Here is a 24,984-nt window from a genome sequence, read left to right on the forward strand (position 1 = left end):
GCAAGACAAATGAGTCTTGAGAAACTAGCTCCTCTCACCAGAGACCTATATATACAGAACAGAGATCCAACTATTGATTAAATTGTACACAGGACCAAGTATCCCTCAGTTTTCCCTATTAGCATGAGTCATCTGAACTTTCAGGTTACACAGTCTTCAGAACCTTGTCTGAGCCAGCGCTGCCTAAATTCAAAATGGGCTCCTCTGGGTGGACAATGGGTGGACACTGAGTCTGCTCTTCTTAGGGATGTTCAAGAAAAGAGGCCAAGGATGATGTGGCAGAAAGGACGGGGAAGAGAATCGCATACTTCCTGTTGGGACTAGTTCTGGTCTGTGTTCTTGTTTTACAGGAGAAGTCCCTCGATGATGTTGTGTCAATAAAGGTTAAGAATCGTTCTAGAACAGGGGCTATTACACTAGTACTGTTCTCTAGAAATCTCACCATCCGCCCTCACCATAGGAAGGGAGGGTTTTCTTAAAATCCTTTTTCTGTGTTTGGAAAGGGGAGTGGGTGCTGCTGTACAGTGGGCTGTGATACAGACGCCACCAGGATGCCAAAATCCAGACTGACAGGCAGGTGCGTTGGCACACTTAGCAAATCTATTTCAGATACATCTATGTACACAGGCCATTTTGCTCTCCTGTGGAAGGAATCGCCAAAGGAAAGGCTTTCACTTTTCATTCTTTACTTTTACTTTTAATACGTATCTACCCTCTGGTAAAACACTTCCTCCAAAAATATTCATGCAAACAGTGATCACACCAAACACCCTGCAAGGGATATAAAAATGATGCTGGTCATACACAGGAAGACTTTGCCTTTTATTGTTTCTCCATATTCACCCAAACCTGCTGCTTCACAGATATATCTGGAAAGGCCACAGCCACTGTGCTTATACCTGGTTTCTCAAAAACCCACCACCTGAACAACTTTCTACTGACTATGTGCTCAAAAGAGGAGGCAAAAACCACTTAAGAGAAGAAAACTATATACAGAGGGTGCCAAAAACAATGTACACACATTTTAAGAAAGGAAAAAACTGTATTAAAATTGTAATACTCAATATATACCAATAACAAAAGATGAATACAAGTCATGTGTATACATTTTTTTGGTTCCCCCAGTATAATATATATATATATATACTATGTATCTTAGTCCTAAAAGCATTATAGCGACTGGAATGCAAAGTCATGACATATGTGTACAAAACCTCTATAAATAACATGGGGTGGGAGTGTCAGGTATATTAGTAAGGAGGCATGGGTGGGGGTGGGGGTTATCTAGAGAGTTCTCCTAAAAGACAAGCATTCCCCAGGCCATATGTTTGCCAGTGCTTTTGGTACAGATCGTTTTTGCCTAAAGACAGGGTGTCCCTCTAATGTGGTTAAGTTTGGCTTTCAACCTGAGAGCACAGAGTGATACTTACAAACTTGAGAAGGAAAGTGTTTTCCCGTAGAGCTCCAATGCACCCTGCAAATCCCAAAATGAACATCACTCCTCCCACCACAAGGAAGAGCCAGACCGGGTCGAAGCCGCCGAGATCAGTGATGGAAGAGATGTTTGAGAGAACTCCCTGGAGGCAGAAAAGAACACACAACAGAACACTAGATGCAGGGTCAGTTTTCCAACATGCAAAAATTATTACAATTGTCTTTTCCTCCCTTCCGAAGAAAAACTTCAGTGGTCATCTAATTATTAGGTGTGATTAATACCCAAAAGACACTGCAAAAAAAAAAAAAAAGAAGAAGAAAACAAAAATCCAGTTTCTTTCCAAGTGTAGATAGGTTAATATTTTTGGTAAAACTATATGAAGCAAAAGAAATGACCCCAAGAAACCATCATCAGACCCTATATGGAGAAGATTGTGGACGTCACCTTTGCTTTCTACATCCCCAATATCAGTGGTCTTCAGTAAAAATCAGGTGTGTAAGAAAAACACCTCCGAACACCTAGGAAGATGTCAGACAAGTGCCTGCTTCAAACCCTTGGCATTCTCAGGAAATAGGTTATCTCAGTGCTAACACAGCAGGTAGGCCCAGCCACAAGCCCCTAAAAGTTTTTCAGGGAAAAACTGCACCTCAGAATCCTCCCTTGAGCTTCACATGAGACCCTGTAAGGCTCAGATGCCCAAAGCCCACTGGGCGGTCTGTGTAGATGGCTGCCCAACACACAGATATTAAAGGTATTTGCCTACCACCTATTTGTAAGAAGTGGGATTTAAATGATTTACAAATCAAAAGTTACTCCCTGGATTTCAACCCTTTCATTTTCCTACCAAAGGAACCCAGAATAATTTCATTTCTCCACAAACAATGCCACTTCTTTACTGAAATCCTTCCTCCCTTAAATGCGATACCACATTAAATACCACCCAGAACTATGTAGAAATTATGAGATTTTTTTTTTCCTCTAAAATGCAAGGTACATATTTACTATTCATTCCTATAAGGCCAGCTACTGGTTTTTTGAAACTATGAATACACGTAAGTCTTAAATACTCAGTCTCATCAATATTTATTTTCTTATTTGTTTTAAACTTTCAAAACACCCCCAGGGTATCATGGTATAGTTTACTGTAAAGTGTTGTTTAATAATTTGCTTTCAAAGCATTCCCAATAACCTAGAAGAATAGAAAATATTCCTCTGATTGTATACTTGAGGAAAATAGAACCCAGAGAGGTTTGGAGACTTGCTGAAGGTCACAGAGCTATTAATTTTTGGAACCAGAATAGAATGTACACTTCAGTACTCTACCCCTATCAAGCGGAAGCCATGTACTTGCTTCCAAGCCCTTCCCAGTCAGCACCAATCAACGCCTGACTTTAGGAGTTTTAAGTTTTGGCCCATTTTAAGGTAGTAAGGACATTTGGACAAAGGTATGTTGTTTGTTAGGTTTTTGTTTCTTTGGGGTGGAGGGAGCATCACTTCAAGAACAATAATAAGATATTATTATAGAACCTATATGAGGAATTAAGGACTTTTAAAATGTGCTACTTAAACCTTATGAAAAGGGCCAAGGGTTTAAAAAAAATCACAGAGGAAAGGTTGAGAGATTATGAAAGCACTTAGGAATGTAGGGTGTATTCAGTAACTTCTGGGGTGACATCACAAAAGGCAACCACACCCTTCACCAGACTGCATTGACCAATGGTTTGATCCAACCTTATGTTTCTTAGATTTTCAAGCTCTGAACTATGAATGCTTGGGGGCCAAGAGGTTAAGGAAAACCCAGAAATATAGTAACCACTTCTCCACCTACAAAAGTGATGCTGAGAAAAAAAATTGCCAGAGAAGTCAGACAAAATCTAAGCAACAGTGGTGAGGGTCTAGTATTGGAGGGAAAGCGATCTCTCCTCAGAATGTCTTTAAACACAGGTGTTGATACTTAAAGGCTTAATGTTTGGGACCTGCGCAGTCAGGGGAAAAGAGAACTTTGGGGACACGTGATAACATTCTTAAAATGTAAAAAGTTTAGACTCAATTTCCTTTGGCACCAAAAAGAAGAGGCAGCAGACATGGAAGAGATCTCAGTTCTATCTCAAAGAGGCCTAATACCAGCAGGTCTCCAGCAATGGATCAGAGAAGCTACCTGAGAAACATGGCTTCTTCTCAGGGTGCCGACTCTGTGAACCTCTGTCAGCAGTGCCCTAGGAGGGGTTCTCAGACGGGATAGGGAATTGGGACTTACTGACCTTTAGGTTCCTTCCAACTTTAAAACCGTTTTATGATTTCATCCATTTTTCATGGGCTTTTTATTTGTTATTCACACTCAAGTCTGAGCAAAGATCAGATTGTTCCCAAACACTCTTCCATGACCCATGGCTGTACACAAATAGCTCCATGGATCACAAGGACAGTTATTTGGGCAACTTTGGCAAAGCAAGCAACCCAACAAACACACCTTTGCCTGAAACACCAAGATACTCCGCCTACCCCTTCACCCCCCAAAGGCAAGAAAGTATGATCCAAACTGCCAGTAGACTCCTGGATCATTTATCCTCTCTGGGTTTCATCTGGAGGATGAGAATTTGGCTTCTCAGACAAACTCATTTTCATACTTACTCTCCCCAGCCAGCAGGGACAGTTTGAATTTCGAGGCCATCCACTGTTTCCATGGAAACAACAATCATTTGAGGGCCTAGCTGGACTGTAGATTCTACTCATTTAATCCTAAATTCCAGGAAAAGACAAGGATGGAGACAGATACTGAAAGTGTGTGGAAAATGATTTTCTGCAAAGCATGGAACTACCAAGAACTTTATTTTTAATAGACTCAGAATATACCCAGGTTGGTATCAGTTGAAATCTAACTCAAATCTTAAAACAAAGTGTAGACATCAACACCCAAGGCCCTTGGGACCACTTATCTAGCTGCAGGTGAAAAAAAGACTTTACTCTTTCACTTGTGCAATGTTTCCAAATATTCACTGAAGGGCAGTCTTACTGTTCCTGACTCCATAGAGAGATCAAGGAGGAGCTGAACAGAATCCTGGCAACAAAGATTTGGGATAACCAAAATGAAAGGGAGTTAACAGTTCAGTCTTCTGTTGTCTTAAAGACGGGGTCTCTCCTTGGACTTTGTAATTTTGTTAAGCTCAATAGGACAAATGAGTGAGAAGTGCTAGAACATGTCTGCTGAAGAATACTTACAATTAAAGCTTGTCGTTGACAAGAAACAGGAAGGAAAAAGAAAAATCTAAGATTACAGTTAAGTCTGCCAGGTGATTTAAAATAGGCATTCAGATTTGTGGTAAATCCTCAGTAATGTACAAGAACACCAACAGCAGACACCTTGTCTTCTGGGAACCTGTGGGCACCACCCTCTTCTTCAGGGAGCTGCACTTCCCCCTTCTTGCAAGGATTCCTTCTCCCCAAGATCCACTCCATGAGCCCCTCAGAGCTGCCAATTCTCACATGACCCCACCGTCCTGATGAGAGATGGAAGCCTGAATTCCCTTCATCGGACAACAGGATTTAGAACAGGCATCTCTTTCTCGTGGCTGAAGCTATAAAATGTCAAACTCTGGAGTCTGTTTTTCACTCCATGGGGAAAGTCAGTCTATAGTGAGAAATAGAAAGCCAGCACTTAGGAAGAAACAAAGAATTAAGGTAGCTAGGGAAATCCCTGACAGTCGTACAATCCCTGGCCTGACCGTGAGCTCTGTGAGTTGCTCCAGGATCCTCAGAATATACCTCCTTGATTGAACAAGCTGGTTCTATTTACGTTTGTATTTGCATTTGGGGAGTCCCGCACAACGCCACAGCAGCTCTGACTAAACTATGCTTTAGTGATGTATGTGAGCAACATACACAGGCGTGCGTGCACGGCCAAAACTGGAGATCATGCTTTATGCTAGGAAAAAAAGTGTTGGGGGTGGGGTAGGGAGCAGACAAGGGGTAAAGGGAAGTGCTGGATTTAAGATCGTCCCTTCACTCGGTTGGCTGATAGTTCCACTCAACAGAACCACAAGCCAGTGTGAACAGTTTTCCTTCATGTTGACTATCAATTCAGCACCGTGAATGAAATGAGTTCTTTTAGGTGCTCTGTCTATGTCACCAACAAATAATACATGATTTAAGTTTCAATTCTCCATGTAAACTTGAATGTTCAGTCCTTGGGTTTAAATGACAACTTATTAGAACTCAAACTTACTGGAAAAAATAAATGCAAAATGTCATTTGGCTACTCTCTTCTATGCCCAGAACTGCTGCTTATGTGAGATGTATACACACAGAGCCTGGCGTTTGTATCCCGGTAGTAAGTTCTTATCCTTCTCCACGTGCATTCTGCAGGCAAAGCCCTCGGAGGGAAAGATGTCAAGGATACTGGACTTTGTGGAGAAAGTTGGATAATATCCTACGAAGCTAAATCTAAATGGAAGGAGGATAAATGGATGAGAGGCAGAGCAATTAGCCACATGTTCTTATTCCTTTCACCATTTATTTGTTTTGGCTGACATAAAAGTAGAATTCTGAACAGCAGCAGCTGACACAGAAAGGAAAAGAATAAGAGAGAGAGAGCCAGAGACCAAGATCACAGGTTACAGAAAAAATATATTCAAATACTACAGACTAAAGAATGTAGGAGGATTTCTTATACATATAATTATAACATTATTAAGATTATATTAATGAAAAGTGATATAAACGTTTATAATTCTTCATATCCATACTATATGTTCCTGTATCTATATTCTTATGCCCCTCCGTCATCTAAGTCTACAGTAGTTGCTGCAACAGAGGCAAAACAAATTGACCATAACATAAAGTGCTGCTATAAAGACAAAATGAATACCAGTCAATTTTAAAAGTTGAAAGAAACAATAGCCAGCAAATTAGCCATTCCACAAATCGGCTTTTGGACAACTAGCTCTTGGCATATCAATTCGGAGACGTTAAGAGTGATCCTCCAGCAAAAACAGATTTCCATTTCCGCGAGGTACTAGACAGTGCCTCTCAGAACTCAGCAAAAAGACCAATATGTGTCAAAAGAGAAAGAAGATATGTCAATGGAACATGCCTAAGGCCACGTCCTTATAACATGTTTAGAAAGCCAACAAAGAAACGTGTCAATGTGTGTCTATCATGGTAAAAGGGAGACACTGATATTCTAGACACCAAGCCTATTCTGGAATGTGGCAGAGAACACTGCACCCTGCACAAACCATTCTGTACAGTACTCAAGCCACCTGGCTTACCTACAATTTCCCCCTGACACACAGAAAGAGGTAGCCTGGACAGGGCTAGATATGGGGCAGAGAAACAGACAAGGCATTATAATACAGACACCTTGTCCTAAATCCCACTTCCACTGCTAACTACCTATGTGATCTCGGGCAAGTTACCAAACGTGCCTAAGCCTCAGTTTCCACATCAGTGAAACGGTATCCCATAAGGTTATTATGAGGGTAGAGGAAATAATCCAAGTAAATCCAAACACAATGCTAAGAATCCAAACATTATATAATCCAAATCCAAACACTATATAATAAGAATTCAGTCAAAATTTATCACCATCGTCATTATCATCATTATTATATTAGACCAAGAGAAAGACATCAACTGCTATGCAAGCACTTAGGAGGGGCATGTGATTTGACTACACTGGAGAGGATTCTCTTTGCTCTGGCACTTGACCTCCTTCTAAGAAAAACCCTGGCAATACCCAATGATCATGCCTAATGGGGGTAACTCATTTGCCAAACAGATCTTCTTTCTTGAGGAGTTGGATGTCACCTAAAAGACACTCAGAATAAAGGCAGAAGGGAAAACCCAGGAGTAAGCGAAAGCCAAGAGAAGGCAGAAGCCATGAGTGGGTGGAAACTAAGAGTATACAGAAGTGGAGAAAAATGCAGCACGAAGTCTGTCAACAGTGGCGAGCCCGGCAAGCAGTCAGCCACTGTGTCACCATGAGGGTGGCACCGTGAACCAAGGGCAAGGACACCGCTGCTGCCTGGGCACACTGGTCACCAAAGACTCACTGCTCCTGTATGACCTTCTAGTCACTGATCCACGTGACTTCCAGCCGCTGCCTTATGCCCTGTGAGATCTCATTCACTGGTTTGATGAACATTTTATTTTTCAGAAGAATGTGAAATATCAGCCCGCCTTCCCTCAGACCTCCATCTGCTCATCAGCACTTCATTCGTTTGATTATCTCCAGAATTTAAGCAGCTTCCCTCCTCCCCTATGGTGCTGCAATAAAGGACCATGCTCTGAGTATAACTATTTTTTCTTGGAAGAGGTTTCTACACACGTGCAAAAATGAAAAGGCAAACAAAGCTCCAGAAGGGTTTCAAACTAATAAACCTCAGGAGTGTCTGTGTTTTTTTTCCACCACCAGCACAGAGCATCCTCTGTGTGCCACCTGGCAAGCTTCAGTTCCTTCTCTCTCAACCCACACAGAAAAAAATACAAAAATAGCATTAATAAACCCCTAAGGTCCGGGACTCTTCTGCGTTGGCATATGCAAGCACATTCCTTCCAACTGCTGGATGAGAAACAGAGACAGGCATATGGAGTGCACATCCAAAGCCAGGCCAGAGGGACTCCTCGGAGATTTACGAGTCCGGGTCCTGATTCATCCAGCCCTCCTTAAACCAGGCCCCACTGGGGTGGAACTGGAACAGCTTTCCCAGAGGGAGAGAAGCATTTCCCTACTTGAGAAAGGATGGCAAGATAGGACATTGTACAGAAAATGGGCGACTCAGTGAAGTGGTCCTGGAGTTGGAGATGGGGTTTTCAACAATGTCCACAGGAAGGTCAAGCTGGGACCACAGGGAAAGCAGCACCTTAAAATTCATCAAAGATCTTCAAAGAACACTACAGGGCAAAGCTATTGATGCAAACCCCCAAGCATCCATCTGTCTATGGAACTGCTGCAGAGTCCAGAGACAGGACTTGGAACTCAAAGAAAAGGGTGCTCGCTAGGACCTGAGCAATCCAGGGAGATGTAAGGGGGCAGCATAACTCAGGGCCTGGCAAAGAGACACTAGGTTAAAGGAAGACGAGCCGCTTTAATGGACATGGTTTCCCTTTTTGTCTTGAGAAAGGTCACCAGTGAGACTAAAAGTACTCCTGTCTTGCAGATAAAAACTGGCCACGACCCGCCTTTGGGGAAGAACAGAAGAGGAGGGGCAGTCACTCTATAGGTCTTCAGAAAAGCCTGCCATCAAGCCGCTGCTGAGAGGCCAGCTGCGCCAAGTCCCATCACTGGTACCACTCAGAGGCTGGGAAACCTCCATCACCCCCACCCTGGCACAAGTAACTGCTTCTCTAAACATGGGAACACAGCCATGTGCAGAAGTGTCACTTTTCAGAAGTGTAGCACATTCCTAGCTCTCCCCAGATATTTTCACTTGCATTTTCAGAAGACAGGAGACATACCCAGGAAGAGTCCTGTCTAAGTTGAAACTGAAAAGTTGAAACTGAAATATGTAATAGAGGCTCTGATCATGGTGACCCTCCAAACTAAAATGCAAACATGCAAAGTCTTGCCTAGTGGCAGGTGATTACTATATCTAGGATCTCAAAGAAACACAACTTGCTTAGTTATTGAGCAAATACTTTCATGGGCATCACCTGAGAGCGAGAAGGTACTGTGTTAGTCATAGGTATTAAGAGTGAAAGTGTGGTGACGCCCTCAACAACTGGTCTAGGGGGAGACAGGTAAGCAGAGAGGGTGCTGGGCAGGGTGCTGGGCGGCTGTGGGTGTGATGAGGGTACAAAGGGGAAGGGCAGACGTCCTGGCAGAAAGTGCAGAGACAAAGCGACAGGACCTGGCCCACCAAGGGCGTCTGTGTATGCATATGACTAGTGATGAGAGACTAAGAGGAAGGCAGGTCGGCCCTGGGTTTGCATCTGAAAGCATTTGAGCAGAAGAAGGCCCAGGTCATTTGTGTGTTGAGGAAGCTCATCCTTGGGCAGCAGTGGGGTGCTACAGAAGCAGCAGGTAGTCTCGGTGGTGACCCAGGCAGGCAACGCTGAGAGTCGGAACAAAAGAGACATAAGGGCTACACTGCTGAACACTGACAGTAGGCCAGGCACTGGGCAACCTGGATTATTTCACGCTCACAATAAACCTAGCAGGTAGGGCTATTCATTATCCATGGCAGAAAACAGACCCAAAAAGAGAGTCACTTGCCAGGTCACCCAAGTAGCAAAGAGGCAGAGCAGGGAGGTGAGGCAAGGGTGCCTGACCCCAGAGCAGGGTTTTAACCACGATGCTCTGTCGTCTGTAAAGAGCAAGCAGCAGCGGGCAAGAGGATTATTTCCAACACAGTGTCAAATACCTGTTTCTAAAATGTTAAGAAAAACATGTAACGTGATGTTAGAATGATACTCTTACCTCTGACTGATCACTACCTGAAAAGCAAAATGAAGAGAAGATAAGACCTGCCCGTCCACACATACATCACCACAGGCACAGGCAGAGAGCATGTCTTTCCCCTGCACACCGCAGTAAAATCAAGTGGAGGACTGAGGGAATTGAGATTTCTCTGGAGAAAGTGGGTGCTGTGCTGTGTGCTACCATTGCCTGGGTAGGGAAGCAGCTTCCGTTTTACCCTAAACCTAGTGAGGAGTTTCAAGGGGACCCCTGGGGGAGCTCTGAGACACCGTGATTAGGGCCTGAGTCTGCCCAGAAAGGAGCTTGTGGGTTTGAGGTGCGACACCTGCCTGCCCTGGAAATCTAAGGGAAGCAAAAGGCTCCAGGGCAGGTGAGGGCTGTTCTGGTGGGATTGGCCTCACTCAACACGAATGTGTGCGGGAGAAAATATGAGGGCAGCACAGGAGAGGCAGAGACCTCAGAAGGCAGAGTTCAGAGGCGCACTGGCTGAGGGAAACAGCCAGGTCTGAGCAGGGATAGCAGGCAGCCACCTAGAATAGTGATGCCCACCAAGTTCAAGGGAACTACTAAGCAGAAGGACTCGGCAGGGAAGCTTCGAGAAGACCAAGACATCACCCCCTTTACCATCTGCCAGGCCCAGATGGCGAAGCCCTACCCCCACTTCTGCCCTGGCAGGAAGTGGGCAGAGGAGCATCTGGTGAGTGTGGGAGGGGTGGCCTCACTCCCTGCCCCTCTTAAGGGGCCCAAGGCAGATAGGGCTGGACAAGGGAGAACATTGAAACGCAAAGTTAGGTTTGGAGTTTTAGTCATTACCTAGCCCTGTGTAATAACTCGGCCTGGACTTATGCCTCAGAAAAGAGAATAGGACTGTGGTATCTAAGAGCGAACGACAATGTCACTGAATTTTTGACCCCACCTGAATTTGCATTTCCTGAGAAAACTCTCTGAATAACGTTTTAGAGAGACATACTAAAAGAGAAAAATTTATTTTTCAGTATATTTTATGTGTTTGTTGAACACACTGGTTACAGCACATCAGATCATATGCTAGCTTTCCAGATACTAAGCAAGAGCTGTTTGGTTTTCAGATTTTTAGCTACAACAGAGAACTGAGGAGGGAGGTTATTTGGATAATTGAGGAAGAGAGATGTAGACAAACTTACACCATTTCAGTCAATAAAATGAAATCTTCAAAGAAGTATTTTCAGCATCTCAGACATGTCTCCTTGAAGTAGTTTCAAAGCCAAGGCATGCGTTTTTTTTCTGTTCATACCACTTCCACCTACCGCCTCCTTCACGCTATGGAAACTTGACCGCTTCTATTATCACTGAATCTCATCGTTGCTCATTTTCCTTCCTGGGCAAATAGGGAAAGTTTTTCCAAGATGAATCTACTGTATGATTGTGACAGGAAGCAATTGGAAGGTTCTGAGGTGAGATTTAACGTTTACAGATAGTGGTCCAGAGAAAAGCCTAGAGGAAAAAGAATCACTCTGGTCCCCAGGAAAGCCAAGGAGAAAAGAAGTATGGGGCTAGACCTCTTCTAATTCCCATTGCCCTGGGGGGGTGGGGGGGGGCCGGGGTAAGGACTGCACACCAACGCTTTCCTTCCAGCCCGCCCTCTGCAGAACCCAGCTGGGTGAGTGCAGCAGAGGATGAGGGGGACTGGAGTGGAACCCAGGGGGAGAGGGCCACACTTCCAGTGTAATCTCTCTGGGCCTCATTTCCCCACCTCTGAACTAGCAGTTCATCTTTCTCTAAAAGTTTAACCCTAGGGATGCAGAGATCACAGAAGTGAAACTGAAACCCTTTTGTGAAGAGCTATTTTTCCTGTGTGGTCTTCCACAGCATATGAAGTTCGGCATTCCTTTAGTCACAAACACCTGGACATCCATGGTGTGGGAGAAACAGTGCTAGCACTGAGCATAAAAGGGCAAAGAAGACGGGCTTGTGTCTTCAAGGACAGCGCAGGCCAGACAAAGCCAGGCTGGGTTACAGCCTCGCCTGATAGACGCCTGCTGTGTGTGTTGGGGGAGGTGGGGCAAAAGCAGGAAGGGAACCTCAACCTCACAGAGAAGACCAGTCAGTGAAGGGTACCCTTCTTGCTCCGAAAAGCTGAGTGTCCCCTTGCCCTCAACAACTCTGCTGGCAGCACCTCCCTTGTGATCTCTAGTGATACATCAGTCTGCCTCTTGCCCCCACCTGAAAACTGAGACTGATAAGCATCACGGTTGGGCAAAATGGAAAAGGAAAGGTACTCCTCATTTTTCCACGAAATGAGACCATCATATATAGATTCCCCTTTTGGTCCCAGAAATAAATGGATATTTTCTTTCCCGACATCCAGAATTAATGGATTTGTTGTTTCTAACACTGTACTACTATCGAATCAGACATCAGAAACCACATGTAATATTACTTCCTCTTATTCTATTAATGTAGTGCGCTTACTAGAGATCTGAGGCAAATACTGACTTCTATAACGGAACAAGACAGGCCACAAAATAGCGAGGGTTCAAAGGAACGCTCTCATCATTCATTCGCTAATTCATTCTTTCATAAGCAATATTTTGTGAACACCTACTATGCGCCAGTTAATGTTCTAGGTACTGGAGTGTAGCAGTTAACAAGTCCCCACTCTCACGGAGTTGACTTTTTAGTGGCAAAAGAGAGTGATAAACTTGTCAGCACATAAACGATAAGTCCTATGAAAACACAAGGGGAGAAACACCGGGAAGGAGAGAAAAAGGGCTGGCGTGGGGTGAGAGTGGCTACTTTAAATAAGCCAAGAAGGCCTTTGGACAAAAGTAATATTTGAGCAGAGGTCAGAAAGTAAAGGAAAGTGATGATGTAGAGCTCTGGGGGAGAGCAGGCCAGGTAGTAAAGAGAGTGCAAAGGCCCCAGGGTGGTGACTTATGTTTGAGATTTTGGAGGAATAACAAGATGAGTTGGGTCTAGCATGCAGCAGGAGAGGGCACAGTGTGGAAAATAAGGTCCCAGAAGTAACGGGGCACCAGCTCCTGCTTTGAGTTAGGTAATACACTCATTGGAGGGTTTGCAGCAGGGAAGTGATAGAATCTGTCTTACATTTTAAAAGGATCACTCTGGTTGCGCGTGGCAATGGGTGTGGGTTGGTAGTGGGGCTCAAGAGCAGAGGCGGGGAAATGAAAGCATTCTGCACTAATGCAGGCAAGATGTGGTGGCAGTTTAGACCAGGGTGTAACAGTGGAAATTAGATTCTCAAAACGGTTTCCCAGTAGAGCTGATGGTATTTGCTGATAGACTGAATGTGGTAGGAGAGAAAAGAAAGAAGGGTGTCAAGAACACCAGAGCAAGTGGTAAGACATGGTTGCTATTTACTGTAATTGGGAAACACAGGTTTGGGAAGGAAGGGCAGGGGGAGTTAGCAGTTTTGTTTTGGATTGCTAAGTGTCAGAAGCCCATTGGGCATTTAAATGGAGATGCTGGAGAGGCCACTGGTCTATACAAGTCTGGTGTTTAGACAAGGTCAGGAGCAAAAATCTAAATTTGGAAGTCATCAGTGTTAGATGGCATTTAAAGCCCCAAGCCTGGAGGAGATATCCTAGAGCATGAGTTAAGATAGAGAAGAAGTCCCAGGACCTCACCTGGGTCACTCCAAAATTTAGAGGTCAGAGAGGTGAGCTGGAATTAGCAAACCAAAGTGAGAAGGCGCTGTCTGTGAGGGAGGAAAACCGGGAGTACGTGATATGTTAGAAGCCAACTGAGGAAAGTGTTTCTAGAAGGGAGGAATGATAAACCATGCCTAGTATTTGCTTTCCTGATACGAGTTTCTGAGCACCTGGATGAGAAAACCCAGACGGGTTCACTAAATAACAGATTTCTAAGTCCCTAGGCTGGTTAATCAGAGATTAAAAAAAAAAAAAAAAAGGATATAGTCTAACTACAAAGACAAAATGCAGAAAAAAAGTCTGATGTAATGACAAGTAGATGGATCAGAAACTGCTTGACTGATGACACCCAAGGGCACATGTAAGTGAATAAATGTCAACCCCAAAGGAAATTTCTCGTGACATGTTACTGGGCTCTGTCCTTGCTCTGCTCAACATATCAGTGGTTTGGATCAGTGATAACTAAACTTGACTGCAGTCAGAATAATCTCGGAGGCTTATGAAAATAGAGCATCCCAGTATCCACCCAGACCTACTGAATCAGAATTTTCTCCATGGTAGCACTGGGGCGAGAATCTAAAGCAAGGCCTGAGCAGAAGAAGGAATTGAGGGAGGAAGTTGATCAAAATGTACAGTTCAAACCAAGCCGAGTGGAATGGGGAACATGCTGGATGACAGCTGCATTTGACTCTGGATGGGGTACACCTACTGAGATCTGAGATCAACGTGAACTCTCAGTGACCAACAGTGGGATCTCAAGATGTACTGACAGATGGGAGAAGGGTCACAATGCAGCCATACGCTCTATGTCCCCTAAAGCACCCTGTCAGTGGTACAGAGGCCACAACTAGAGAGAGGTCAGAAGAGCATGACTAAGATGCAGAAGGGACTCCACCCAAAGAGAAACAGAAGTTTAGCCAAGAAACTCAGAAGGAACCAGGACTCCACCCTGAATTCCCCAAGGGGCCAACATGTACAAGGATTTACTCTGAGGGATCCAACAGGGAAGAGCCACAATCAATGAGTGAAAACTACTAGGACATGATTCTACTTTGGTGGAAGCAGGTCTTCTCAACAATAATAGTAAGAGTAACCCAAGGAAATGAAAGTGATACTTTGCCAAAGGAATTGTCAAACTTGTACACACTCCAAATTAGCGTTCACTGCAATGTTTTATTTTATGTATATATGTATATGCATACCCTTCCTAGACTGTAAATTCCCTGAGGAATTACATCCCCAGAGTCCAGCACGAGCCCTGTCCCATGTTATATGCTCAGTAAATGTTATTTGAATGAATGAGTTGATCGTGGCTGGATGCCACCAAGTGCGTTGTACCACTGCCAATCATGCTCCATAATTTTGATATTCCTTCTAAAACAGCAGATCCTATGATTTCTGAAAAACTGCACATAAACCAGTTTTCCCTGGAGACATAATCATCCGTTGCATCTTCACAGTTAATTTCGAATTTAGATAAAATGAATTCTTTAATTATTATGTATAATAGTCAACAATAATATTAGCCCTAGGTTTAAAACTCAGCCTGGCAGTAAGCAAATGTGAGGGGTAACAATTTTGCCTCCAATGTTTCTGTACTCCCCATAAAAATGTCTACTAAGGAAATCTGATCCTTCCAGCAGTGACCCAGTTTGGAGACCTACCCTCTAAGCCTCCTTTCAAGTAAATGTCACCGCATCTCTCCGTTGGGGGGATTTATTGATTCATGCACTGGAGTTACCGGCCCAGCAGGTGGTTGTTACCCACCACCTTTGGCCAGCTGTGGTTCACCTCAAAACGTCATCCCATCAGAGGCCTGGTCCAGCTTAGAAGTTAACCCATAGGGTTTCAGCAGAACAGCTTTTGCTGTTACCAAGGCAATCAATGCACATCCCATCCTCCTTAAGAGACCCCAAAACAAAACCATTTCTCTGGTCCACGAATCACTGCCTGGAACTCTCCTAAAATCTGAGGCAGCCTCCAAAGCCACCATTCTGCACTTGTCCCCATGTAGGAGTTGACATGCTATGGTCACGCATCCAGGGGAGGGAGCCATGTCTCTAAGAAACATTTGCTTCATACCAGGCAATATCTTGGGGCGCCATCTCATTGAAATTTCACAACAATCCTATGAGGTGATACTAGTGGTGTCCCCACTGCACAAAAGAGCAAAAGGCATCACACAGAAGTTAACAGAGTTATCCAAAGTCACACAGATTGTAAATGGAGGAGCCACTATTTGAACTCAGTATTGCTCGACCGCAAAGCTGTGCTCTTTTTCCACACAGCGTGCAGAGTGATCTTAAAACAAAAGGACAGGGCTGGCCCGGTGGCTCAGGAGGTTGGAGCTCCGTGCTCCTAACTCCGAAGGCTGCCGGTTCGATTCCCACATGGGCCAGTGGGCTCTCAACCACAAGGTTGCCAGTTCAACTCCTCGAGTCCCACAAGGGATGGTGGGCTGTGCCCCCTGCAACTAACAACGGCAACTGGATCTGGAGCTGAGCTGCACCCTCCACAACTAAGACTGAAAGGACAACAACTTGACTTGGAAAAAAGTACTGGAAGTACACACTGTTCCCCAATAAAGTCCTGTTCCCTTTCCCCAATAAAATCTTTAAAAAAAAAAAAAAAAACCAAAACAAAAGGACACTCCCTTATCAAAATGCCCTGGTGACGTCCTCTCATCCAAATTTCTACAGGACCCAGTAGGCTCGGGCCTCTGCCTGCTTCTCTAGCCACATCCCCTCCTTCTTCTTGAACACGCTCTCTCCCTTCCAGTCCTACTGGCCTTCCTGCTATTCCTAGAAATCACCAAGTCCCCAACTCAGGGCTGCCACACTTGCTATTTCTTCTACGTGGAGTGCTGTTCTCCCAGACCTCCGCAGATCCCTCTTGCTTCACCCAGGTCTCTGCTCCAATGCCACCTCAGGGAGGCTGTTCCCAATTGGCTGATCTAAAGAGACCTGTTCTCCCGCCACTCTCTAGCCCTGATCCTACACCATATGTTCCCGCAGCACTCACCAGTGCCTGGATGCATATACTTGGCTAGTTAACTACTTATTGTCAGTGCACCATTAGAATGCAAGCTTCCCAGGGGCAGGGACTCTGCATCATTCAATGCTGCATCCCCAAACCCAGGGCCCATTTGCAGTCAGTGCAAACCAAACTGGGTTGCTGCATGTGCTCTACCCTCTGCCACTTCCATTTGGTCCCTATGCACAGAGTTTGGCTACACAGTAGCTGGGTGACCTTAGCCAAGTGACTTCAGCTCTCCAGAGAAACTTTCCACTAACTGATAGTGGCCCTAACAAAGAAGGACTGCTATTTGATCCCTCCCTAAAGACCTCCTCATTCTCTTGCTCTGATATTTGTGCGACACTGCTGGTTTTAGAATTTTGTGATTTTATCAGAGAGGAGACATTTGGGGCAACTGTTGAAACAAAAAGATAATTATATTTCACAAAGAGGGGGGAAAAAAGCCTTCAAAACAACCAATTGTCTGTTTATTGCTAGAATAGACAATTCGTTCATTTAATGCCTTCCAGCATCTTTTCAAAGCAGATAAAAATGGACTCTTATTAAAGAAGAGTTATAAAAAGCTGTGTTATCTGGCATTGAACCAACCAGAGGGCTTCTAAAAGTGGAATTTCTGAGATTTCACCAATACAAATCTCCAAGTTTACAAGGGGATCAAGGCAGAAGCTAATCATAATCCAAGAGAAGACCAGTATTTAACATAAAAGTTTCCAGAGATAAAATTATCTCTGTTTTAGGAACTTAATTTATCTCCCTTCATATGTAATCACTGCCCTGCCTCATAACATTGCTGGAAAGTGGTTCATTTTCCGTAAAGTATTTTAAATTCTGTAGAAGTATTCTGTTAATAAACAGAGGGTGGTTCACTCCAAAACTCAGGATTCACTTTGAGTTTTATTTGATTCAGTCTATCTGAACATTGTTTTAGTTGTGGAAACTCCTACTGGCATGTAAAGCACTTTCGTTTGCTGGACTTTCTTAGTTTTTCTCTCCTTTCTTAATACATATAAGACTTCAAAGAAACTCTTGGATTCTGGCTGTGGTCAAACTCAAAGGGTGAAATACCAAAGAGATAAGAGAACAATCCTCTGGGAAAATTTAAGCCTCTGAGTTTACAACTTTTAACCAATCCATCCATTCTCTCACTCTCACAAGGTGGGAGATGATAAAGCTTTACTGTGTAGCCAAATACCAAGACAGATAAAATGCTGCCAATGATTTCACTTCCAAAGAAGGGAGAAGAAAGGAGTTTGTATTCATTTTTGAATTCCAGTGCATGGCCTCAGTTAGGGATGTTGTAGAGAAAAAAATTAAAAAGTGAAGGAGTGGACACAGGGCAGGGGTGTCCAGAACACTGTATCTTCACTGTAGCCTAGATTATGAGACTCCCTATTTCCAGATATTTCCTTTTACTATACTGTATTTGATCATAACTTATGAATATTCCTAAATGCTTTTAATTAGAAGACAAGTATTCACATTCACATTAATGGTAAGTTTATCTGATATTCAAACACAAATTATATCCAGCTTCCTTCATAGGACATGCTCACAACTTATCACATAATGCTCACACTGAAAAAATCATATTTAAGTCTTGAGCAATCTTCCAAAAGGTTAAAAAAAATTTTAAGAAAAAAGGCGACAGGTGGGTTAGTGATATTTATAAGCATCACTGAAATTCTTGTGCCAGAGTGAGGAAATGTTCCATGGGGACATATATCTCTGAGTAACTGATAAAATCCTAATATATGTTCTGTTGTGCACATGCATTGTTACTTCTATAATTATTTTGCTATAGCAACCAATTTAGGTACTATTCCTAAAGAGTGTGAAATATGACATTACCTTCCAAGTACACTTTCATTAAAGAACAATGTTTGTTTATACTCCGCAGTTTCAAAGAGAAAAAAGAAATAACATATAGTATAATGTGCAGACTCTAACAACCCAAGTGTGTGCATTTGCATGATATTCCACTTACTTTTTCATTCCACGCCCACAGTCCAATTCCAAGAAATGCTATTCCCAAAAACTGAAAGAAAGAGAGAAAGTAGTATAAGCATAAAAGTAAACAACATGTTTTTACTAATGCAAATTAGAAAGTTTTCAATCAATTCTCTTGACACTTCACCTGGCTGAGAAATAGTTTTCTCTAAAATCTGAGTAACCATCTTTAACAGAAAAAGAAAAAAGAAAATACCAGAATCCCCTTGATTAAAGTTATTGTAGCATTAAGAAGGATTGGGTAAAAAAAAAAAAAAAAGAAAAGAAAAAGTGGATACACATACACACACACAGGACTATTATTCAGCCTTAAAAAAGAAGGAAATCCTGCCATTTGCAACAACATGGATGAACCTGGAGGGCATTATGCTAAGTGAAATAAGCCAGAGAAAAGATAAATGACACATTGTATCACTTACATGTGGAATCTAAAAATAAATAAGTCGAACTCATAGAAACAGAAAGTAGAAAAGTGGTTGCCAGGGCGGGGCGAATAAGGGGTGATTTGTCAACGGATACAAACTTTCAGTTATAAGATGAATATGAGGTTCTAAGGTATGATATGGTGACTATAGTTGATAACAACGTATTGTATAATTAAAATTTGTGAAAAGAGTAAAACTTAAATGTTCCTACAAAAAAGAAGGTAAATATGTGACGTGATGGGTGTGTTAATTAAATGGAGGGGAATACTTTCACAATATATATGTATTATGTTGTACTCTTTAAATATCTTACATTTTATTTGTCAATTATACCTCAATAAAGCTGGAAATATAAATGAAATTTTTAAAATAAAAAAAGGGTTGGGGACCTATAGGTACTTAGAAGTCATTTAGATTATGAAGAATAATAAGTAGGTAGAGTCTTGAATAAAATCAAAGTCATCGATAATGTTTAATGCAGCCTTTTAGGGCACAAAAGGAAACAGTGCATGCCCCCATACATCTAAGCCTGGTGTTCACTAGAAAATGGAAAACCAGGGGCATGAATTTAGTAGAGCTGGCGATTCTATCTTTACCATCAAGCCATTATAAATGGGCCAGGTCAGAGAGGGCATTCAAAAACCCCTGACTGTCCCCCAACAAGCTCTTTCTCACTCCTTCAAAAGGTAACAGGAGTTCCATCAAGTTCAATGTGACCCAAAGAAAATTCCTGATTCTCTGTTTTTCAGAAATTTCAATGACTTGTATTGGCATTGAGGGGGCTTCCACGACATGGCCTGGTCTCAACTCAGTGCCATAATTTCATGTATAACATGGAGCACACAAATAACACGAGACTGAGTTACAGAGACACAAAACGAACTCAACCTCAAGGCAGAGGTGCTTCTCATACATAACTATGGATCTCAAGTGCAGAGCTCAAGTGTGGGTTCAGGGTAGGGGGTTCAGAGGGGTGGTGGGATGGGAGCATGTTGGTAGCCAGGGGGGTTTTCCATTTTAATTAGTTCTCACTGTACTCCATCTTCTCTAAGGTACACCTTCCCCCCACACACATATATTTTAACATCTCAGAAACTGGGACGTGTCTTAAAAACTGATGGTATCTCAGTTTTTTACCTCTTGATTGTACCAAAAATAATACTGTGTCTTATAATCAAGTGTCACAGGTTTAATGACACATTGTACAGCGCTATCCACCCACTAAGAACTCAGTGAGTAAGACCTAAGACCGGGTGTAATTGGCCATGAGGAAAGATTTGTCTTATTCCTCATCTTCATTATCAGTAGTAGCAACTCTGAATTTCCTTTCCAAACCCTGAAGTGAAAAGGGAGTGGGTAGGTTGACGAGCAGATGCAGTCTGACAACAGCAGTGCACGCTGTTTATTTTACCAACATCTTGATTAAGTTACATGTCAGAATAGCTGTCCACCGAGAGCAGTGCATGGAGGGAACAAGAGTGAGGGTGGCCATTCTTTCCAGTTTCAGGGAAATCTGAGAACTGTCCACCTGGCGAAGTCTTCACCATTTGCTGTGGAGAGTGACACTTTGTAGGCATGAGCTAATAAATCCGACGAGGGCTGGGAAAACAGCAGGAGCAGAGAGAAGAGGAAACTGAAAAAAACACCAACAATTGACTGCCCTGAAAATGTGGTGGTGTTTTTGAAAGTAGAACTTCCCAAATCTCCTGGCAATGATCTGACACGGCAGAAAGAGTACGCGATATTTCCAAGCCCCTCTACAGAGAAGCTTCAGCATGTCCTTTGTTTGGCAAAAACTGAAGACCCCTTTATTCCTGCTTTTGCCCTTAGGGGTTTGAGAAGTGTTTGGAAACATTTCTTGTTTTCAACAACCCCACAGAAAAACTATGGTAAGCCCCTCCCCTCTACTGCCCTGGTCAGAGTGCTGTTTCACTTTACATTTCCAACCCCAAACAACAAAGGTACCAGTCCCCCAAATGACTCAAAGGTACTTGGGACTCTGTAGTATAAAAATAAAGCAGTTCAGCATGTTACTCGCATTGATAGATCCTAGGCACAATCGGGTCCCAGGTGACAAGTAAACACACGGGATCCCATCAGACCTAGAAATCACTGAGTGCTTCACTTCACACACATTGATTGACATCAAACTCGGCCCAGTGAAATGCCTGCCTTTCTAATGCTAAAGCTCTTTGCGGACAAATGCTCGATCATCTCCCCGAGGCAGTATTTAATCAGTGTCACCACAACATGGGTGCGATGTTGTGACAGAGGACATCGTGGTCAGCTGTCCCTCTTGCAGCTGAAGAGGAGGGACATGTCACTGCTGAGGGCCCTGCCGAATTGCTACCATTTATTTCTCTTTATGACTCTCCAGGCACTGTATTCCATGGTCCGTAGGCAGTGTCTCTCTTAAGCATCACAAATTTGGTTTAAAATAAGCACTATTATTAACCACATTTTAAGAAACAGAAAAATGAGGCTCACAGAGGCAAACACCTTCTCAATGGAGAAGCAGAAATTTGAACCAAGAGGAGTCTAACATCAACGCATATGTTCTTACCACTCCTGATAAATTCCCGTTCCCCCCATGAGACAGAAAGTTGAGGCATTCACATTAGAATTATATTGGGATAAGACCAGGACATCATATATTCCCTCCCCAGGAAGCAAAGGGAAGTGGACGAGGTAGAAAGAGATGAAAACCTTGCCTTTACATATGAACTAGTTGAAGAACAGAAATGTCCCATGTTAGAGTCAGCAATGGAAGGAAGTATAATAGAAAAGAGAAATTCCATGATGGGTCAACATTCTCTTCTTTGTATCAAGTTTCCCCTCTCCTCCTGGAACTTTGAAAATCCACCCCCCCCTTTTTTTTTTCACGAATCATATAAATGGTTTGGGAACCAATAGTTTTCCACAAAATGGAGAGAGAAAAAAATTGGAATTTAAAGAAGACTCACAGACAACGCCTTTATAGTCTTACTCCAGCATTTCCTGCTTTAACTGTGACTTTCCAAACAAGGGTTTAAGAATTTGGAGAAATAACAGTGGATTTAAAGTCAAGGAAAGCACTCAATACCTAAGCAAGCAAGTAGTGCAGTGCTGGGGCCTCAGCTTGCACATACCTTCCGGGCTACATCACTAGCAAATGTCCTCCCAATTACTCTCAGCCCATATGTTTTGTTTTAAAATCAAGTTGTTCCAGCTCCAAATAATTAAACAGAGAAGAGCCAAAAAACAGAGACAGGCACGCAGCACTCGAGGCACACTGAGTTTCCCCTTCCCACCTTCCAAAGAAAAGATGACCATAAACCACCAAACTGACCTCATTGAAACCCAGAGGCCAACTGACAGGGAACAGCTGAGAACACTTAAAGTCAACGCTCTATTCCTTTGAAACAGAACCAAAAACAAATCTGAGGCATCTTCTCACATGGCAATGTATGCAAACACGCAATACAAATGTTTGTCCACCCAATTTTTGATGTTTTAAAATGTATAACAATCATTTTGCCAACATTTGTTGAATGCTAATTATGAATTAGGTGCTGCGTTTTATATGAATTAGCTAAAACAGCACTGCCGAATACAGTAGCCTCTGGCTACTGAGCACCTGAAAGGTGGCTTGTTCAAACTGAGATGTGCTCATAAGTGTAAAATATACGAGGCCTGACAATTAAGTTTGTGAACTTGTTGCAATGATGTTGCTAACCCTTTTTTTGATATCAGAGAGATGATTCATTATGAATTTGTACCAACTGGACAAATAGTTAACCAACTTTACTATTTGGAAGTGCTGAAAAGGCTGCGTAAAAAAGTTAGATGACCTGAACTTTTCGCCAACAATTCATGGCTCTTGCATCATGACAATGCACCAGCTCACACAGCACTGTCTGTGAGGGAGTTTTTAGCCAGTAAACAAATACTGTATTGGAACACCCTCCCTACTCACCTGATCTGGCCCCCAATGACTTCTTTCCTTACCAGAAGATAAAGGAAATACTGAAAGGAAGACATTTTGATGACATTCAGGACATCAAGGGTAATACGACAACCGCTCTGATGGCCATTCCAGAAAGAGTTTCAAAATTGCTTTGAAGGGTGAACTAGGCACTGGCATCGGTGCACAGCTTCCCAAGGGGAGTACTTCAAAGGTGACGGTAGTGATATTTAGCAATGAGGTATGTAGCACTTTTTCTAGGGTGAGTTTGTGAACTTAATAGTCAGATCTTTGTACACTGGATTTTAAAGATTTAATATAAATAAAAAGATTGTAAAATATCGCATTAATAATTGTTTTATTATTGATTACATGCTGAAATGATAATACTTTAGATATACTGGGGTAAATAAAACACATTAAAATTAATTTCTCTTGTTTCCTTTTACTTTTTTAAATACAGCTAGTGGAACACTTATATGATATATGTGGCTTGCACTATATTACTATTGAACGATGCTGCTCTAAAGTATCCCATAACGATCCCATGCAATAGGTCCTGATATTATCCCCATTTTATAGATAAGGAGATGGAACTGAGACTATTGAGAAGAACGAGTTAAACTGAGATTTTCCGTGATGACTGGATATGGAGAAGAGGGGTCATGGGGGAAAGCGAGGGAGGTATCCAGAATAATATCTGTGATTCCAGGATCTTCTACATGGATGGCTCCTAAAAATCCATCTTATTTCTTTTCTGACAGAAATAACTCTCAGGGGCTATTTTACAACTAACTTGAGACCTACTGGCATTTCTGAAGGGGCAGTTCTTTTGTGAGTATTTTGGCTGCTATCTGAATTCTCTTTGAAGCAAATTTCAATTTGCATACTTTTTAAAAATAAATTATTTAAAATCAGGGGGCAATCCAAAATGGTGGCATCGATAAACACTGTGCCTGCTTCCTTCTGTGAACCCATTAAAATTACAATTAAATTATAGAACAATCAACATGTAGAACCATCTGAAGTCTAGCTGAGCAGAAGTTTTATAGCTAAGTAAATAAAGTAGTAGCCATGTCAAGAATGGTAGGGGGTGCCAAGACACGAAACAGTCTGTCCCCAAACCTCCATGTGGAGTTTGAGAATCAGGAGAGATATCTCTGCCACGGAGGTCCCCCTGGAGAAGTGAGGGACCCCAGTCCCAAACTAGGCTTCCCAGGCCAGAGTACTGGTTCCGGAAAGAGGAGTCCCCACAACATCTGGCACATATGGCTGTGAAAAACAGTGAGGATTCTGACCACCCTAGTGGGACAGAAGGCTGTGGGAAACCCAGACGTCCTCTTAAAGGGCCTGTACTCAGACCCACCCACTCGCAGGTACTCACCCTGGGTTCTCACAGAGGAATGGTGACTGCGGGGGAGGGGGGAATTGGACGCATATGGGGGGCAGACTGCGGTGTGTGGCTTTGGAGCAAGGGCTGGAGGACTGTCACCATTTTCCCTGTGTGGGGTCCCCCTCTAGTGCAGCCAGCCTGCAGGCGCCATCTTTCCTGTGTTGAGCCCTCCCCCACATGAACAAATTTTAATCTGATGGGTATGGTGAGCTCTGCTGGGTCCCCCAGCCCCCTGCAAATTCCCCCAACATTGGAGGCACTTTCTGGGAGAGCAGCCATCCCCACAGCATTACACTCTTTCTTGGAAAACTAACAAAGTCCACAGGCTCCAGGCAAGTGGTGACTGGCCTCAGTGTGCTCTGAGACTTTTGCCAAGTAGCTCCAGACACCAAACCAGAATCTACATTAACTTAGTAAACACAGTGTTTCCAACTCTAGTGATTCCTTGAGACCCTGCCTCACCCAACTTGCATACTGCATGAGGCTTTATCAGTGGCTGAACCTAAAGGGAGCCAGCAGGTGGCAGCAGGCCTTTGGGTGTCCTGGCTTTTTTGCAGAGCTACCCCAGGCTCAGTACTAATGGCAGCCATCCTCAGTTCACAGTATGGCCTCTCTCATGTGCCTTCAGATTTAGCACAGGCAGCGAACAACCATGGATCTTTTTGTAGCTCCTACTAGG

General features: G+C 43.1%; 1 protein-coding gene across 1 annotated transcript in view; it reads right to left on the reverse strand.

The window, feature by feature from the left end:
- Nucleotides 1-24,984, reverse strand: part of TSPAN5 (tetraspanin 5) — a 161,476-nt gene that overhangs the window by 9,606 nt on the left and 126,886 nt on the right. Inside the window, exons 2-3 of the mRNA XM_033106524.1 lie at nucleotides 18,522-18,572; nucleotides 1,431-1,577 (exon numbers count right to left, since the gene is read on the reverse strand). Of these exons, the coding sequence (XP_032962415.1) occupies nucleotides 1,431-1,577; nucleotides 18,522-18,572 (198 nt within the window). The remainder of the gene's footprint in view (nucleotides 1-1,430; nucleotides 1,578-18,521; nucleotides 18,573-24,984) is intronic.

Source organism: Rhinolophus ferrumequinum, chromosome 5, assembly GCF_004115265.2.
Source record: "Rhinolophus ferrumequinum isolate MPI-CBG mRhiFer1 chromosome 5, mRhiFer1_v1.p, whole genome shotgun sequence".
Lineage (NCBI taxonomy): Eukaryota > Metazoa > Chordata > Mammalia > Chiroptera > Rhinolophidae > Rhinolophus > Rhinolophus ferrumequinum.